The following is a 13,474-nucleotide window of genomic DNA, read 5'->3' on the forward strand; positions in this document are numbered from 1 at the left end:
AAGGGAGTGAGCCTCCTGCTGATTGGGATACCTATTCTCTGTAAGTGTTTCTTGATTCTTTTTTTCTCAGGGCAGTGTGGAAAGGGAAGTTTTGAACACAGGGTAGACTTAAATCCCACTCGACTTCCGTTGATGTAGGAACTTCCTAGTTAGAAGACATTGATTCTCTTCGATGAATCAATCTGCCTCTAATCCCCTTTTCAAGCCCCCTGACTCTGAAAATAAACAAAATAGGTTTACTAAAAAAATAAAATAGGTTTATCTGAAAATAAACCTCTGATCTTAAACTAAGATTTATTGCTTGTGGTTTCCTCTTTGGGTTTTTTATTGGGGCATTTTTAACGACAAGTCCTATGGGAGAGGTTAGTGTCTAATTTTATCCCCCATCATCAGAGGTGGGTTTCAGCAGGTTCTGACCAGTTCTGGAGAACCGGTAGTGAAAATTTTGAGTAGTTTGGAGAACCAGTAAATACCACCTCTGACTGGCCCATCCCCCATCTACTCTCTGCCTCCTAATTCCCAGCTGATCAGGAGGAAAGGCAGATTTTGCAATAACCTTCCCCTGGAGTGTGCAGGGAATGGAAATTTTACAGTATACTTCCCCTGCCACGCCAACCAAGCCATGCCCACCAAGCCATGCCACGCCCACTAAGCCACACCCACAGAACCAGTAGTAAAAAACTTTGAAATTCACCACTGCCCGTCATGTTGGTACTTATAAACCACTTAGTCCATCCAAGTGTTTGTGTGATTGCCCAGACTTACTAGGGTACAACTGATTGTCAAGGGCCACCATGCCTCATGAAGAGTTATACTATCCAAACAAACTATGGAAGAAGCCAAACTCCATGGTCAGTTTCACATAACTCAAACATCCAACTTCACCTTGACTCTCAACTACATCTGATCTGTGGATAAACAACAAGGATCCCCAAATCATTTTTCTTTATCTGGTGTATTGCTCAGTACATAGGAAAAATGTTTTTCCTTGCAATTGTCAGAAGAACGGTAATTTCTAATTATTATTATTATTTATTATATTTGTATACCGCCCTTCTCCCGAAGGACTCAGGGCGGTTCACAGCCAGTAAAAAACACAGTACATACAATACAAATTTAAAATCTATATAAAAAACTGATTCAATAACGGCCTAAAAATTTAAATACAATTTAAAACCCCGTTTAAAACCCTGATTAAAACCCTGAAATTAAAACTATGTTTAAGCTAGTCCTGCACGTCGAAACAACAGCGTCTTCAGCTCGCGGCGGAAAGTCCGGAGGTCGGGGAGTTGACGAAGCCCCGGAGGCACCTCAATCCAGAGGGTGGGAGGCCCCACAGAGAAGGCCCTCCCCCTGGAGGTCGCCAGCCGACATTGTTTGGCTGATGGTATCCGGAGGAGGCCCTCTCTGTGAGAGCGCACTGGTCGGTGTGAGGCTACTGGTGGCAGTAGGCGGTCCCTAATGTATCCCCTTTGGATTTCTACCCATGAAGATCATCTGAGATAAAACCTGCTTTAAAATATATACTAGGAGTTCTCTCAGTGGAGGCAGGACATATCACCTTGCCTTGTGTTGCAAAGAGCGAACTTCAGGGTTTGGTGAGACTCGGCTAGCCTTAGTTTCCTCTTTGGTCACAGGCCATACACAGGTAAGAGGAAGCACGGTTGGTATAACTTTGCTTTGGGGCCATTCGGGTGGCACGACTATCTCTTTTGTGCTAAAGCTCTGCTGAGATTTCAAGGGCTCCCTGCAATTCAACTTCTGCAAAAAAAATAATAACCTCTTGATTTCTGATCTAGGAGGGAAGGTGAAAAGAATGACTGGGCTGCCTCTCCTGCTGTTGTTGTTCTTCTGGCTCCTGCCTCCAACTTCTGCTAAGAAGATGCAAACTGGATGTGTGTTGACAAACACTTTACAGACTAAGAGAGAGTTTTACAGGCCTGGTGATGTCCTTATTGGTGGGAATTTCCCCCTGGGAACTAGACATGCATACTACTTCAAATCCTTTAAAAAAGACCCATCTTTATATCTGGAGAATATTTTGTAAGTTTCGCCTAAAGGGGAAAGATGTAAATAATTATTTGGTTTGCTTTGTGTTTGGGGACTCTCTTCAAAAATACTTGCTCTAGGGATGTTTGCAACATTCACATCTTTGTGCTTTTCTCAACGAAGAACCAAACTCATAAAATAGGCTAGAATTCTGAGTCTTTCCAGAACTCTTGATCAGAAAGCTCATACACCATTAAAAGTGAGGAAGGACAACACCTTAGAAACTCTGCTGGCCCAGTGAAGAAGTTGACTTGTAACATTTATTTTAATTTTATTTTATGTATTTATTTGTCACAGCAGTATATATAAGTGGAAGCAAGAAATAACTATACGACATATAAGCATAAATATAATCATAAGTATGTAATAACTATATGAAATTGGATACAAGCAAAGGGAACATTAGGACAGGAACGGTAGGCACGTTGGTGCTCTTATGCACGCCCCTTACAGACCTCTTAAGAATGGGGTGAGGTCAATAGTAGATAGTTTTTGGTTAAAGCTTTGGAGATTTTGGGAAGAGACCACAGAGTCTAAATTTTCGAAACCCAGGATTTCAAGTCTGGTGGCATAAGGTATTTTGTTGTGCTCAGAGGAGTGGATAACTCTTCTTGTAAAATATTTCTGGACACACTCAATTGTATTAATGTCCAAAATGAGGTATGGGTTCCAGACATGCGAGCTGTACTCAAGAATTGGTCTAGCAAATGTTTTATATGCTCTGGTTAGTAGTGTACTGTTTCTGGAGAAGAAGCTACGCAAGATTACAACTCTTAAAGCCTTTTTTGCGATGTAGTTGCAGTGAGCTTTGGCACTTAGATCATTTGATATGAAAACTCCAAGATCTTTAACAGGGTGGGGGGTCATCTACAAGGTAATGTCCATCGAGCTTGTATTTAGTGTTCAAATTCTTTTTTCCAATGTGTAGGCCAGAGCATTTGCTGGTTGAGATTTGGAGTTGCCAAGTTTTTGACCATTCCAACACAAAGTCAAAGTCTTTTTGAAGGGTAGCTGTATTGTTGGTAGCGTTAAATAGTTTAACATCGTCAGTGAAGAGAACACAATTACTTTTAATATGGCCACAGAGATCATTAATGTAGAATATGAAGAGTGTTGGTCCAAGAACGCTGCCTTCGGACATAAATTCCTGATACAAAACTCAAAGATGAGGTCAATACTGGCATAATTTGGGTTGAATTTTAAATTGGGTATTCTTAATATTTTTAAATTTTTAAATCTAAATTTTAATAATCAGCCTTTAAAATTTGCTCTTTTTAAATGTTGTTTTAAATTGTATATATTTTGTTTTTAAGGATAAACTCCATCAACTCAAGCTTTCCTTAAAATCTCCCGAATGATTTTCTCACTGTAGAGTCGTATCCAAAAACTACCAGCAATTCATGGCCTTGGTGTTTGCAGTCACAGAGGTCAACAAGGATCTGGTTCTCCTCTCCAACATCACCCTTGGCTTCCATATCTATAGCAATTTTCAGTCTGAGATGGAAATTTCCATGATCAGCCTCTCCCTGCTCTCCACACGAGGCCGAATGGTTCCAGGTTATAAATGTGACAGGAAGGACCCTCTGCTCTCTGTCGTTGGAGATCTCAACCCCAGATCCTCCAGGCAGATGGCCTCCATCTTCAGCACCTTCAAGGTCCCACAGGTAAGGGAGCCTCATTGGATAGAGTATGGGGTAGAGAAACAACAAAGCAAACAGTGAAGCTAAAGGTGGAAACCAAAGGTGTTTTGGGGAACATATATTTATTTTTGTGTCGAGATATGTTTTTATAGAAGCCAAAAGTGATAGATAATGGGATAGTTTTGCCAAGAGGAATTCCTTCCTAATCCATTCTTCATAAAAGTGTAGTGTAGTATAATCTCTGTATGTCACCACCAGGCAAAATACGTAACCTCTTCTTCCTAATATGTAATCCTTCTTCCTAATATGTAATCCTTCTTCCTAATATGTAATCCTTCTTCCTAATATGTAATCCTTCTTCCTAATATGTAATCCTTCTTCCTAATATGTAATCCTTCTTCCTAATATGTAATCCTTCTTCCTAATATGTAATCCTTCTTCCTAATATGTAATCCTTCTTCCTAATATGTAATCCTTCTTCCTAATCCATTCTTCATAAAAGTGTAGTGTAGTATAATCTCTGTATGTCACCACCAGGCAAAATACGTAACCTCTTCTTCCTAATATGTAATCCTTCTTCCTAATCCATTCTTCATAAAAGTGTAGTGTAGTATAATCTCTGTATGTCACCACCAGGCAAAATACGTAACCTCTTCTTCCTAATATGTAATCCTTCTTCCTAATCCATTCTTCATAAAAGTGTAGTGTAGTATAATCTCTGTATGTCACCACCAGGCAAAATACGTAACCTCTTCTTCCTAATATGTAATCCTTCTTCCTAATATGTAATCCTTCTTCCTAATCCATTCTTCATAAAAGTGTAGTGTAGTATAATCTCTGTATGTCACCACCAGGCAAAATACGTAACCTCTTCTTCCTAATATGTAATCCTTCTTCCTAATATGTAATCCTTCTTCCTAATCCATTCTTCATAAAAGTGTAGTGTAGTATAATCTCTGTATGTCACCACCAGGCAAAATACGTAACCTCTTCTTCCTAATCCATTCTTCATAAAAGTGTAGTGTAGTATAATCTCTGTATGTCACCACCAGGCAAAATACGTAACCTCTTCTTCCTAATCCATTCTTCATAAAAGTGTAGTGTAGTATAATCTCTGTATGTCACCACCAGGCAAAATACGTAACCTCTTCTTCCTAATATATAATCCTTCTTCCTAAGAAGGCCAGAAAATTAAGTTTATCACCCAAAGTGAGCCAGGTGGGGCAATAAGCCACATAATGATAACCCTTAAAATTTACTCTATCAAGAATCTCACTTTCTCCAGCTCGGTGTTGGCTTTGAGTTCACTCAAGGAGACAGAAGAATTTATCCTTCCTTCTTCCGGATTAATCCCAGTGAATCTGCTCAGTATGTGGGTTTAGTCCAGTTGCTCCTGCATTTCCAGTGGAATTGGGTTGGGCTGGTGGCCCCTGAAGGTGACAGGGGAGAACGTTTCATCTCAACTCTGGTGCCAATGCTGAAGGAGAAGGAGATCTGCCTGGCCTTCAAAGAAAAGTTGAAATTGAATTTTCTTACTATTCCAATGTTGAAAATACTGCATATTTTGGAGACTTGGTCTAAAGCTGAAGTGATTGTTCTATTTGGAGACCCCAATAGTCTTAAAAATGTACAGGTGGCAATGAGTGTCCATGAACATTTGAGAAAGACATCATTTCGGAAAGTTTGGATCTTAACTTCCCATTGGAAACTTAGTGTGGTGAGGAATCAAGACGTATCGAAAGTAGTAGAGCCCTTCCATGGGGCTTTGCATTTTAGGCCCCACACTGGGGATGTCTCAGAATTCAGTCATTTCCTCCTGTCTTTAGACCCCTTGAAGCCACAGGGGGACTTCTTTCTCCCACCATGGTGGGAAAGGTTGTTTGGCTGCAGGTTGCACAAACCAGGCAGGATCCTTTCAAAGGGGGAGAAACAATGTACAGGAAAGGAGAATTTACAGAATCTACCTTCTTACGTTTTTGAAACAAGCATGGAAGGTGAGAGTTACAATATCTACAATGCCATTTATGCTGTGGCACACGCATTACATGCAATGCATGGATCTGGAACACAACCAACCATGATGAGGCTTGGAACGAGGATCTCAAATATTCAGTCATGGCAGGTAATCTCAGTGAGTTTTTATCTAGTCCTTAGATCCCTAGGTAGGAAACTACCTAGATTCAACAGTGAAAAAAATAAGGTTCTACATTTAGGCAAAAAAACCAAAATGCACAGGTACCGTATATGTGGTACCTTGCTCAATAGTAGTACCTGTGAGAGGGATCTTGGAGTCCTAGTGGATAACCATTTAGATATGAGCCAGCAGTGTGCAGCAGCTGCCAAAAAAGCCAACACAGTTCTGGGCTGCATAAACAGAGGGATAGAATCAAGATCACGTGAAGTGTTAGTGCCACTTTATAATGCCTTGGTAAGGCCACACTTGGAATATTGCATCCAGTTTTGGTCGCCACGATGTAAAAAAGATGTTGAGACTCTAGAAAGAGTGCAGAGAAGAGCAACAAAGATGATTAGGGGACTGGAGGATAAAACATATGAAGAACGGTTGCAGGAACTGGGTATGTCTAGTTTAATAAAAAGAAGGACTAGGGGAGACATGATAGCAGTGTTCCAATATCTCAGGGGTTGCCACAAAGAAGAGGAGTCTATTCTCCAAAGCACCTGAGGGTAGAACAAGAAGCAATGGGTGGAAACTGACCAAGGAAAGAAGCAACTTAGAACTAAGGAGAAATTTCCTGACAGTTAGAACAATTAATAAGTGGAACGACTTGCCTGCAGAAGTTGTGAATGCTCCAACACTGGAAATTTTTAAGAAAATGTTGGATAACCATCTGACTGAGATGGTGTAGGGTTTCCTGCCTGGGCAGGGGGTTGGACTAGAAGGCCTCCAAGGTCCCTTCCAACTCTGATGTTATGTTATGTTAAATATCTATATACTATCTATATGTCTTATTTGTAATTTTCCTTTAACAGCCATACATATTTTATTGACAGTGCATTGTCTGAGTCCATATACTTTTTACACAATGCTAATATAACAATACAATTAGATATACATAATCATAGTCTTCCAATGACATGCACATTGTAATTCTAGTAAATTCTATTATACATCTATTATACAAATGTAATATTATTTTCCCAATTCGTACGTTCTACTCCTCACCCTAATTTTTAATATAGTCCCCATTTTGAAAAGTATTTTGTCTCTATCCATCATCTCTTGTCCTTTTTTAAAAAAAAATTCATCCGTTATTGACGTTTTAGTAGCTCTTTCATTGATTATCTATACGGCATCAATCTATCTAAGAAGAGATTAAGATAGCAATATTATTTTTAAAAACCCTGTCATTTGAATTAAGTGAGAGGATTTTGTTGAAAAGGGATAGATGGGGGGAAAACAGAAGTAAACCAAACCAATTGTTCATAAGATCAAAGAGCTTGCAATAAGTTGTTGTTGTTGTTGTTGTTGTTGTTATTATTATTATTATTTATTTATTTATTTATTTATTTGCATTTATATCCCACCCTTCTCTGAAGACTCAAGGCGGCTTACACTATGTCAAGCAATAGTCTTCATCCATTTGTATATTATATACAAAGTCAACTTATTGCCCCCAACAATCTGGGTCCTCCTTTTACCTACCTTATAAAGGATGGAAGGCTGAGTCAACCTTGGGCCTGGTGGGACTTGAACCTGCAGTAATTGCAAGCAGCTGCTGTTAATAACAGACTGCATTAGTCTGTTGAGCCACCAGAGGCCCTGGAAGGACATCAGTGGCTGCCTGAAAATCAGGTGTGACCACTCCAAGGAGAAGTGGGTCACCCCAGAGCATGACGACAATCTGAGTGCATTTGTGCAAGATGCTTTAACGGGTCAGTTGAAGTCCTACTCAGTGTTTTGTAGAACTTCCTCATTTTCTCAGTCTGTTGCCTGAATCCAATCTGTAAAAAGACACTCAATTCATTTTAATGTTAGTTTAGGTTACTGTGGCTTAGAATTCTTTGTGACTCCATCTCACTTTTTTAGTATGACCTTTCTTGTACTGCCTTGTTTGTTGTGTTAAGTCTCTGTCAACCTCAGCATATGGAGAAGAACTCAACATGGTCCTAATGGGTTCCTGATCTGAAATTCATCAGACTTTTCAACATCAAAGGCTCAATTATTCCTCTCTAGACCTATGAAGTGACAAACCAGGACAGGACATAACATAACATAATAACAGAGTTGGAAGGGACCTTGGAGGTCTTCCAGTCCAACCCCCTGCCCAGGCAGGAAACCCTACACCATTTCAGACAAATGACTATCCAACATTTTCTTAAAAATTTCCAGTGTTAGAACATTCACAACTTCTGCAGGAAAGTTGTTCCACTTATTGATTGTTCTAACTGTCAGGAAATTTCTCCTTAGTTCTACATTGCTTCTCTCCTTGATTAATTTCCACCCATTGCTTCTTGTTCTACCCTCAGGTGCTTTGGAGAATAGTTTGACTCCCTCTTCTTTGTGGCAACCCCTGAAATATTGGAACACTGCTATCATGTCTCCCCTAGTCCTTATTTTCATTAAACTAGACATACCGAGTTCCTGCAACCGTTTTTCATATGTTCTAGCCTCCAGTCCCCTAATCATCTTTGTTGCTCTTCTCTGCACTCTTTCTAGAGTCTCAACATCTTTTTTACTTCGTGGCAACCAAAACTGAATCCACATAGAAGGACAAACCTTCTGCGTGGCCCCTCTTGGTCAGACCTACTTCTTCATTCTGTTCTCTTTGACTATCAGCTAGAGAAAGTCAGTGGAATTGTACAACTGTACAAAGGAGAATATTATAGCTCAGGGTTGAAATGAGGGGTCCTTTGTGCTCTTTGGGTTTGGTTGTTTTCTTGCAGACATTTCACAACCCAACTAAGCACCCTCGTCAGTGCTAGAAAGGAGTGAGATCACTATCAATGTTACCTAGTTTAGGTCATGAAACGTCTTCAAGAAAACAACCAGGCTCAGAGAGCATCAAGGATCCCTCAGTAATTATTTAATTGTTCCTAACATGCATTTGTTATTTACAAAACTATGAGCCCAAATAAAACTAAAAATCTAACCTGCCAAGTATCACAGAGCAAAACTACACAATTTGGAATATGGCATTAAAATGTTTGTATGTAGCTATCATTCTTGTTAAGACTGGAAGTGAAGAAGCCATGATACAAATATCCAATGATAAAGAGAATGTGGGGATGGAGCTGAATATCTGATGTTAGTTCTGGTTGCTTAGATCTCCATCAAGGGAACTCATTTAGCTTCTCAGATATAGACCCATCTCCTAGGCTGATGGCCATCACCTTGTGAAAGAAACCAGGATGTCCTATGTGTGGTCTTCAGCCAATTAGTACAGGTGTCTTTTCTGTCAGATTCTCCCCTATCTGAGGAACGTCGAGTTCAACAACACTGCTGGAGAGGAAGTCTCCTTCTCAGAGGGTGGATTGGTTTCTACTCGTTATGATCTTCTCAACTGGCTTTTCTTCCCCAATCAATCTTTTGTCCCCATGAAAGTTGGGCAAATAGATTCCTCGGTTTCCCCTGGACAAGATTTCACCATTAACTCCGATGAAATCATCTGGGTCACAAAGGTGAGCTGGAAGGAAACGCTACAAATTCAGCAAAGGATTCATTCACTGCAGGGAATGCATAACATCCTTTTAACTGGGAAACTGTTAAATTCAGGAATTTGATGAAAAAAACCCTGCTTTTGAGTTGAACACATTTTCGATTTGACTTCTGAAAAGTCCAAGATGGGGTAAGATGGTGAAGAATTCCTGCTCGAAACCCAGGACGCCATTAAGGAGGCAAGAATGATTTCCATGGACCATTTCCATTCAGTTGGATCCTCAGGATTCTCTCTTTTAGAAAAGCTGTAGCTCCATGTCACAAGCCATCCTTTGGTCCCATTTTCAATCTCCAGAGGCCATTGGTGGGTCAGGATTTCATTGGCTTATCCTGATTTCTGGTAAACCAATTCTTTTGAAGGCGTTCTAAAGATGGAAAGAGCAATGGACAAGCGAATAAATGAAGGATATTCATTGCTGGGTATCTCTCGTCTCTTTTTTAGAAGGTGCCCTTTGCCAGGTGTGGCATGAAGAGATGCCAGGCAGGAGAGAGGAGAAGAGTTCCAGAGGGCAAGCAAGTTTGCTGCTACCACTGTGACCCTTGTCCAGAAGGGACCATTTCTAATCAGACAGGTAGAGCAGACTTTAAATGAAGATATGCCAGGATCAAGGAAACCAGTGGAAAATGTTAATGTTGGCAGGATTTATGTGCTTCAATATATTCATATTTCTTTTCAGCAGAGCCTCTCAATTCATGAATCTAAACTATACTAGTAGGCCACTTTTCTTGCTCCTCATAAATTTAATACAGGTTGGTGTCAGGGTTCCAAGTAATACACCCATATCAAGCAAAACTCCAAGGTAGGTTGATTCCTCAAAGAATAGCTTTATTGGATATATCATATTGGCACAGATCTGGTGAAAACTGACAGTAAAGATTCCCGCGGTTTTTACCTAATTAAAAGTAAAAGTTTGTCACCTTCTCAAAACAATCAGTCTGGTGGCTCAACAGACTAAGCAGTCTGTTATTAATGCAGCTGCTTGCAATTACTGCAAGTTCAAATCCCACCAGGCCCAAGGTTGACTCAGCCTTCCATCCTTTATAAGGTAGGTAAAATGAGGACCCAGATTGTTGGGGGCAATAAAAGTTGACTTTGTATATAATATACAAATGGATGAAGACTATTGCTTAACACAATGTAAGCCGCCCTGAGTCTTCGGAGAAGGGCGGGATATAAATTCAAATAATAAAAAAAAAACATGGTCCAATCATGGTGCTGTCTGGTTACCTGTCAACATCACTCCTCCTTCCTCTGACCAGGTGTGAGAATGTCCTTGGTTCCCAAGAGAAAACATTTTGTTTTGACTATCAAAATCCCAGCTATCTAAAATCCCCCCCTCCCTATCCTTCAGCTCCAGTGTGACAACATTGAAGTTGTCAAGATGGCTTTGGTCAGGTCAGCTTCAGTTGATTTTGGAGCACAATTCATGGGTTCCCTACTAGGCTTTCTACTCCTACTTTTACATCCCATCAGGAAAACGAGACCCCAATCTTTTTGTGAAAGAATGGGGTGAGAGATTCAAGCTTTAATTTTTATTAAACACCTGCCTCTTCTATCAGAACAGTCAATCTCCCAGGAAATTCATAGGCCTGTCAGAGGCAGAGCAGGAACATCTATCTATGTCTGCTAACCATTCCCTGCAAAAAAAGTTTGAACGAGTGGATTTGAGATATAAAGAAGAGATGAAGGGCCTCTGTGGCTCAGACTGGTAAGACAGTCTGTTATTAACAGCAGCTGCTTGCAATTACTGCAGGTTCAAGTCCCACCAGGCCCAAGGTTGACTCAGCCTTTCATCCTTTATAAAGTAGGTAAAATGAGGACCCAGATTGTTGGGGACAATAAAAGTTGACTTTGTATATAATATACAAATAGGATGAAGTCTATTGCTTAACACTGTGTAAGCCGCCCTGAGTCTTCGGAGAAGGGCAGGATATAAATGTAAATAAAAATAAAAAAGATGTTGAGCCAGAGGACAGATCCGGTTTTTTGACAAACCTATTCATTGTCAAAATGGATGGATGATTTGCCCTTGTTGATCCACCTTGTTTTCAGACGCAGCTCGCTGTGATTCCTGCCCAGAAGACCAATGTCCCAACAAGGACAAGGACCACTGCATTGCCAAGAAGATCCACTTCCTTTCCTATCATGACACCCTGGGATACAGTTTAGCATCTATTGCTCTTTTCCTCTCTGTGACCACATCTGCAGTTCTGGTGATTTTCTCTAAAAATCTCAACACACCGATTGTCAAGGCCAACAACCGAGATCTTACCTACATCCTCCTGGTCTCCCTCCTGCTCTGCTTCCTCTGCTCCTTCCTCTTCATTGGTCGGCCCAGGAAATTCACCTGTCTCTTCCGACAAACTGCCTTTGCCATTCTCTTTTCCGTTGCGGTTTCCTCTGTGTTGGCAAAAACTGTCATGGTGGTTCTGGCCTTCATGGCCACCAAGCCAGGGAACAGGACAAGGAAATTCTTAGGAAAACCATTGACTAACTCCATTGTCTTAGCCTGTCCCCTGATCCAGGCTGTTCTTTGTACCACCTGGCTGGTAACCTCTCCCCCATTTCCCAACTTGGACTTCCATTCCTTGGTAGGAGAGACCATATTGGAATGTAATGAAGGCTCACCTTCAGTGTTTTATGCTGTTCTCACATATCTTGGTTTCCTGGCCCTTATCAGTTTCACAGTGGCCTTTCTGGCCAGAAAATTGCCTGATAGTTTTAATGAAGCCAAGTTCATTACTTTCAGCATGCTGGTCTTTTGCAGTGTTTGGATCACCTTCCTACCCACCTATCTGAGCACCAAAGGGAAATCCATGGTGGCCGTGGAGATCTTCTCCATCTTGGCCTCTGGGGCTGGTCTCTTGGCTTGCATATTTTTCCCCAAATGCTACATTATCCTACTGAGACCCCATCTTAATTGTAGAGAAAATATAATGAGGCACAAGAATCTCTGATTTATATAGAAATTTGAATGTTTTATTTTGACTTCTAAGCATTTTTGTATTTGATCTGGCTTCTTTAAAAAATTGTGAAATTAGAGAGTGACTAGTTCATTAAGTAATTAAAAATCAGGTGATGTGAATAATCACAGACCATTTAGTAATGATTTATACTTTTATTTCTCATTAATGTCAGTTCAGCCCAGTGAGGCCCCATGAATAACTTGTAAATATGCTTTGATGTTTAAGGTGTAGATATTAGTTTCCAGAACTACAATTTCCCTCTATTTTCATTAAAAGTATCTTTAAGTATATGTTGGGTTGGTTTCATTATGTTGGGTTGTTTTGAAGCATATTTATTTATATTGATCCCTGAGGCTTTGCTGAGTTAGCTACCAACTTTTCCATTCAAACAATTATTAGAGTTCTTATAATTCTACAGATTATATTACCTTTAAATTTCTAGGTTCTATCATATCGCAAGATCTAACATCAAAAACATCATCAAAAAAAGACAACAAAGAATGTTCTTTCTGCGCCAACTCAGTAAGCTCAAACTGCCCAAGGAGCTGCTGATTCAGTTCTACAGAGGAATTATTGAGTCTGTCATTTGCACCTCTATAACAGTCTGGTTCGGTTCTGCAACCCAACAAGACAGACACAGACTTCAGAGGATAATTAGAACTGCAGAAAAATGATTGAACCAGGGAGCACACAGGATCTCAGCCCTTTTCTGTTCAGGAACTCAAGCCATGTGATCCTGACCACCATTAAACCATCTTTCCAAGCAGCCTCCATGTTTCCAGTGTCTTTGTCCCCACTTGGAACTGAACCCAGATGGGTATTTCTTCCAACAGTGTTTAGGTTCTTTTTTCCAATATGTAAGACTGAGCATTTGCTGGTTGAGATTTGAGTTGCCAAGTTTTAGACCATTCAGATAAAAAGTCTTTTGGAGGATAGCTGTATTGTTGGTGGTGTTAAATAATTTGACATCGTCAGCAAAGGGAACACAATTACTTGTAATATGATCACAGAGATCATTAATGTATAATATGAAGAGTGTTGGTCCAAGAACGCTGCCTTGGGGAATGCCACTTTTTACAGGAACAGGAGTTAATAGAGCATTGCCAATTTTGACCACTTGTTGTCTGTTTGATAGAAAAGC

The 13,474-nt window shown here is 40.2% G+C and overlaps 1 protein-coding gene across 1 annotated transcript; it reads left to right on the plus strand.

Moving 5' to 3' along the window:
* The first annotated feature begins 3,449 nt into the window (after positions 1–3,449).
* Positions 3,450–12,324, plus strand: LOC131188690 (vomeronasal type-2 receptor 26-like). The gene is made up of 3 exons (XM_058164143.1): positions 3,450–3,713; positions 9,809–9,938; positions 11,420–12,324. The coding sequence occupies exons 1-3, from the start codon at positions 3,450–3,452 to the stop codon at positions 12,322–12,324; spliced, it is 1,299 nt and encodes a 432-aa protein (XP_058020126.1).
* The last annotated feature ends 1,150 nt before the right edge of the window (positions 12,325–13,474 follow it).

This window comes from Ahaetulla prasina, chromosome 1 (assembly GCF_028640845.1).
Source record: "Ahaetulla prasina isolate Xishuangbanna chromosome 1, ASM2864084v1, whole genome shotgun sequence".
Taxonomy (NCBI): Eukaryota; Metazoa; Chordata; class Lepidosauria; order Squamata; family Colubridae; genus Ahaetulla; species Ahaetulla prasina.

Coding starts and splice junctions, on each gene's coding strand:
- LOC131188690 (XM_058164143.1), top strand. CDS start 3,450: ATGGCCTTGGTGTTTGCAGTCACAGAGGTCAACAAGGATCTGGTTCTC. Junction 3,714..9,808: donor GCACCTTCAAGGTCCCACAG/GTAAGGGAGCCT, acceptor TCTCTTTTTTAG/AAGGTGCCCTTTGCCAGGTG. Junction 9,939..11,419: donor GACCATTTCTAATCAGACAG/GTAGAGCAGACT, acceptor CCTTGTTTTCAG/ACGCAGCTCGCTGTGATTCC.